The sequence below is a fragment of the Prionailurus viverrinus genome, chromosome X (assembly GCF_022837055.1).
Source record: "Prionailurus viverrinus isolate Anna chromosome X, UM_Priviv_1.0, whole genome shotgun sequence".
NCBI lineage: Eukaryota > Metazoa > Chordata > Mammalia > Carnivora > Felidae > Prionailurus > Prionailurus viverrinus.
Genome location: NC_062579.1, coordinates 74,485,613 through 74,490,742, shown reverse-complemented (window position 1 = coordinate 74,490,742; position 5,130 = coordinate 74,485,613). Strand labels below are relative to the sequence as shown.

At 50.3% G+C, this 5,130-nt stretch overlaps 1 protein-coding gene across 2 annotated transcripts; it reads left to right on the top strand.

Annotated features, from left to right (window-relative positions):
• Positions 1-327: 327 nt before the first annotated feature.
• On the top strand, positions 328-4,848 carry ARMCX2 (armadillo repeat containing X-linked 2). Of its 2 annotated transcripts, XM_047843031.1 has the most exons (5): positions 376-407; positions 1,002-1,089; positions 1,635-1,687; positions 2,009-2,085; positions 2,442-4,848. In XM_047843031.1, the coding sequence occupies exon 5, from the start codon at positions 2,571-2,573 to the stop codon at positions 4,398-4,400; it is 1,830 nt and encodes a 609-aa protein (XP_047698987.1). In that variant the 5' UTR covers positions 376-407; positions 1,002-1,089; positions 1,635-1,687; positions 2,009-2,085; positions 2,442-2,570; the 3' UTR covers positions 4,401-4,848. The 2 variants fall into 2 exon arrangements, with proteins under 2 accessions (XP_047698986.1, XP_047698987.1); XM_047843030.1 differs by lacking the exon at positions 1,002-1,089 and having other exon boundaries at positions 328-407.
• The last annotated feature ends 282 nt before the right edge of the window (positions 4,849-5,130 follow it).

Below are 5,130 nucleotides of genomic sequence, written 5' to 3'. Positions count from 1 at the left end.
AAAAAGTAAAACTTGTCCATCACCTTCCAAAAAAATGCATCCCATCCCCGGTAACTAGAAAAAGACAAATTCTAACACAGGGAGAAGGGGCTACTTTTGGCCTCCGGGACTACAAAGACAAAAAAAAATAATAAAATGAAATGAGTGACAGGACCTGATGTGGTAGGGTGAGGTGGGAGTAGGGCTAAAGGAGGGGTTCATGTTCTCGGTGGGAGTGGAAATTGGGGACCCAAGCTTACTGGCGATGAGACCCTCACGTGACCGGGAGCTGACGTGGGCAAAGGTACTTAAAGCCCTGACAGCCGTCCTCCGTCCTCCTCTGGGTACCAACTCTCTTACGCTGCGCACTGCCGTGCGTTTAACCCAGGCGAGGAGGAGGAGGAGAAAATTCCCCCAGATCCGGGCAGGTGGGTGTGAGGGTGGGCATAGCCTGACACTCCCGAAAGGGGTAGCTCAGAGATGCGGGAGTCTGAGGCCGCGGGTGCCTCTGCCTCAACCGCTCCTGGCCGGCTTTCCAGACCCCCGCGCTCAGTCGCAGCTCATTTTGGTGGGCGGCGGGGAGAGGGGGAGGGGGAAAACCTAAAGACTGGGATATAGCTGCGGAGAATCCGCTCAATTCCTCTCCCAGTCAGTGTTTTTTGGTTTTGTTTTTGACACTCAGGCCCCGCACCCCACATCCCGTCCTATTTTGAGAGGAGGAGGGAAGAGAAATAAACGTGGCATCGCATATAAGGCCAGTAGGGTGGTTGGGCAAGGGTGACCGGAGGGGCACGCAATTTGGAAACAATCCGGCCCGTTCATTCCCATCCTCACTTTACAGATACCTCCCCCAACCACCACTCCCCCTGCCCTCCTCCCGGCAGGCCCCCTGTCATTAGGGGGTGCTGGGAAATGGGTGTGCCAGTCTCTGTGGGGGAGATGGCGGTTTTGGTGCTGTCTGGGCTTCACAGGAGGGGGGACCCTGAGACAATCTGGTATTAAACCACCGTGCTACCCTCCAGGCTGCTTTCCAGACACCTCCAACCCAAACAGCCCTTCACCCAAACAGCCCTTCACCTCCGTTTATTCAGTCCTGGAAAAGGAGTTCGGGTACGCTGGAGGGAGACGTGGCGGTGGTTATTGGGTAATTTGAGGCGGGGGGGGGGAGGCGGAGCCCAGAACAGAGAAACTGTGGAAAATCACGACCCTCAAATCGAAAGGTCAGACATTGGAGCCCCTGTTCTTCAGGCTAATGCTAGGGCTGGGGCCTGGGGACTGAAGGACGGGTGGTCCTAGGAGGAAGACACTAGATTGTTTGGCAGTAATCCCTTATCTTGCGTCCCATCCAGTTTTTGCTGCACCCTCGCCCCGCCCCCTCCTGCTTCGTTGTAGGAGAAGGGGTGTGGCTGTGTGTCCCGGAGAAATGGCGGACGGGCGGGGAGGGGCAAAAGAAAGGAGGGGTTGAGTGCCTGGGGAGTCTGCGCAGGAGGCGGGGCGGAGAGGTGAGAAGAGTTGAGTGAATTGAGAGGTGGTCGTTCTGGTATGTGAATGCTAAAAGGCAATTTTAGGGACTTGTGTCCTGGGTCTCCTCCATCCACCGGCTCTCACTGTCCAGCCTCTGGTGTCTACATTTCTGCCCTTCTTTCTGTCCTTAGGATGAAGCTTTAACTGAACTGAAGGAAAGAGAAACAGCCCTGAATCTTTGGAGGTCAGTGTGGGGAGTGGGAACGGTCTGGAAACCCCTGGTGTGAACGGGGCAGAAACCAGAGCAGAGAATGGGACGAGAGGCCCCTCCTCCCCCATCTTTTCCCTCTTTACAAGATACCCTTGCCTTGGGCCTGTCCTTTCTGGTGCAAAGAAAGGGGTGTGTCATCCACTTTCTTAATTAATGCTTTGAGTAGGAAGGGTTAGGAAGGGAAAGAGGATCCCTGAGAGGGAAAAACATGGCCTACAGGGGTTCAAATCAAGAAAGGAAATTGAATCCAACTACCAAATGCTCCAAAGCACCCTTTCTGGGATCTCTCTGCAGGTCTGTCTGAATTTGGGGCCCTGCACAAGTACAAGCCTGGTGGAAAAAAGTAAACTCCTCCTGCTTCCAGCAAGTTGGTATGTGTATGAGCAACATCTGGGGACCCTTGGGGTGACTGTGGGAGGATCAGAGCAGAATCTGGGATCTCTACTGTTTTTCCTGCTCTCCACAAGTTTCCTAATGTCCATACTGCCTCTCATCCCTCATTTAGGTGCTAGGAAATTGTGTGTTGGCATTGGGTAGGGCTGGCTAGGGATGAAGGTGTAGAAAACCTTGGACAACTAAGGTCCTGTATCAGCAAACACAGGCCTTGACATCTGTGTCTGCGTACCAGCCCACTCACCAAGCATTATGTTTCCAAGTCCTCTAAGTAGCCTTGTTTAGACATGAAGTTAGCCAAAGCCTTAAGCTTCATTTCTGTCCTTTACCCCAGGTCCTTCTCAACTTGCATCCTGGGTAAAACCCGTGAGACTGAGTGGAAGTGCCTTGCCCAGACGTGCACGCATCCCATTTAGGCAAGCCAGCTCCACGCACTGGATCAGGGAATTACTCCAGCTGCACCATGAGCCGAGTTCGAGATGCTGGCTGCGTAGCCGCCGGGATAGTGATTGGGGCTAGTGCCTGGTACTGTGTCTACAAATATGCCAGGGGAAGAAACCAGACAAAAAAGAGACTGGCCAAGCCCAAGACAAGGGCTGTGGCCGGGACTGGAGCCAGGTCTAGAGCTGGACTAAGGGCCCGATTCACAATTGACCTTGGGCCAAGATTCGGCCCTCCCACCCCAGTCCACACTCAGGCCGAGGACAGGGCCCAGGATGAAGCCTCTGCTCTGGACATGGCTGGACCTGAAGGAGTGGCCCCAGCTGTGTCCAGTGCTGAGGCTCAGAGTGGGGCAGGAAATCAGGTCCAGGAGGTAGAAGGGACAGGGGTTGGACCTAAAGCTGAACCAGTAGTCAGGGCCACAGCAGCTTCTTCAATGGCACCACCTCCCAGGGAGGCAGAGGCTTCCGTGGCTGTAGAGGCCCCCACAATCACAAGGGCTCCCAAACTGCCAGAAGCCCTTGACACAGCAGAGGCTCCCGGGGTGCTAGCAGCACCTCCCAGGGCGCCAGTGATGCCTCCTACGGCGCCAGCACCTACTGAGGCTGTGGAGGCTCCTGTAAGGGCAACGCCTACTGCAGCACCAGTGCCTTCTGGGGTAACAGTGCCTACTGGGGCTGCAGAGGCTCCTGGGACTTCAGGATCCCCTAGAATAGCAGCCTACAAGAAAGCGACCCCTGGGGCTCATACAGGCGCAATACCTAAGGCCGGATCAGCCACTGGAGCTGTACCTAAAGGTGGAGCCAAGGGAACCAAGTCTCGGACTGGGGGCAAGGGCAAGGGAAAGAAAAACAAGGTTGAAGTAGACGAATTGGGGCTGGGCTTCCGCCCTGGGGATGGGGCTGCAGCAGCTGCTGCAGCCTCTGCTAATGGAGGACAGGCTTTCCTGGCAGAGATCCCTGATTCTGAGGAAGGAGAGTCTGGGTGGACTGACACAGAGTCAGAGTCAGATTCTGAGCCTGAAACCCAGCAGAGAGGGAGAGGGAGGAGACCTGTTCCCATGCAGAAGCGCCCCTTTCCTTATGAAATAGATGAGATTCTTGGTGTCCGAGACCTCAGGAAAGTCCTTGCTTTGCTTCAAAAATCAGATGATCCTTTTATCCAACAGGTAGCTTTGCTCACTCTGAGCAACAATGCCAACTATTCATGCAACCAAGACACAATTCGCAAATTGGGAGGCCTCCCAATTATTGCAAACATGATCAACAAAACTGATCCCCACATTAAGGAAAAAGCCTTAATGGCCATGAATAACCTGAGTGAGAACTATGAAAATCAGGGCCGACTTCAGGTATACATGAATAAAGTGATGGATGATATCATGGCCTCTAACCTGAACTCAGCAGTACAGGTAGTTGGACTAAAATTTTTAACAAACATGACTATTACCAATGACTACCAGCATCTGCTTGTCAACTCCATTGCAAACTTTTTCCGTTTGTTATCTCAGGGAGGTGGGAAAATCAAGGTTGAAATTTTGAAAATACTTTCGAATTTTGCTGAAAACCCAGATATGTTAAAAAAACTGCTCAGCACCCAAGTGCCATCATCATTTAGTTCTCTTTATAATTCCTATGTGGAATCAGAAATTCTTATTAATGCCCTTACTCTATTTGAGATCATCTATGACAATCTCAGAGCAGAAGTATTCAACTACAGAGAATTCAATAAAGGTTCCCTGTTTTACTTATGTACTACATCTGGAGTGTGTGTTAAGAAAATTCGAGCCTTAGCAGATCACCATGACCTCTTGGTGAAAGTGAAAGTTATAAAACTAGTGGATAAATTCTGATTGGCTATGTGCTGTCAAAAGACTTGAAGAAATTTCTTGGTTTTCCATTCTGGAAGCAATGAAAATTGAAAGTTACTACTTTTCCACTTTTCATTTAGTAAAGGGATCCTTTCAGCTGCCAGTTTTGAATAATGTATCATCCAGAGTGATGTTATCTGTGACAGTCTCCAGCTTTAAGCTGAACCATTTTATGAATACCAAATAAGTAGTCCTCTTGTACTGAAAACACATTTGTGACTTTAATCATGCTGCTTGAATGGAAATATTTTTACTTGTTCCTCTATGTAAATTGACAGTGAACCTGTCCATCAAAAATAGCCTACACTTGGGGCGCCTGGGTGGCGCAGTCGGTTGGGCGTCCGACTTCAGCCAGGTCACGATCTCACAGTCCATGAGTTCGAGCCCCGCGTCAGGCTCTGGGCTGATGGCTCAGAGCCTGGAGCCTGTTTCCGATTCTGTGTCTCCCTCTCTCTCTGCCCCTCCCCCGTTCGTGCTCTGTCTCTCTCTGTCCCAAAAATAAATAAACATTGAAAAAAAAAAAATTTAAAAAAAAAAAAAAATAGCCTACACTTCTGTCATATGTTTTGTCTTGAATTTATCCACCAAAGACTTCATTTGTGTATCATCAATAAAGTTGTATGTTTTGACTGATGAAAAAAAATGTTCTCATGTTTGAATTTAAATTCTAGCTGGTGAGATAAAGTACATAAACACAAAAGGATTACTGACA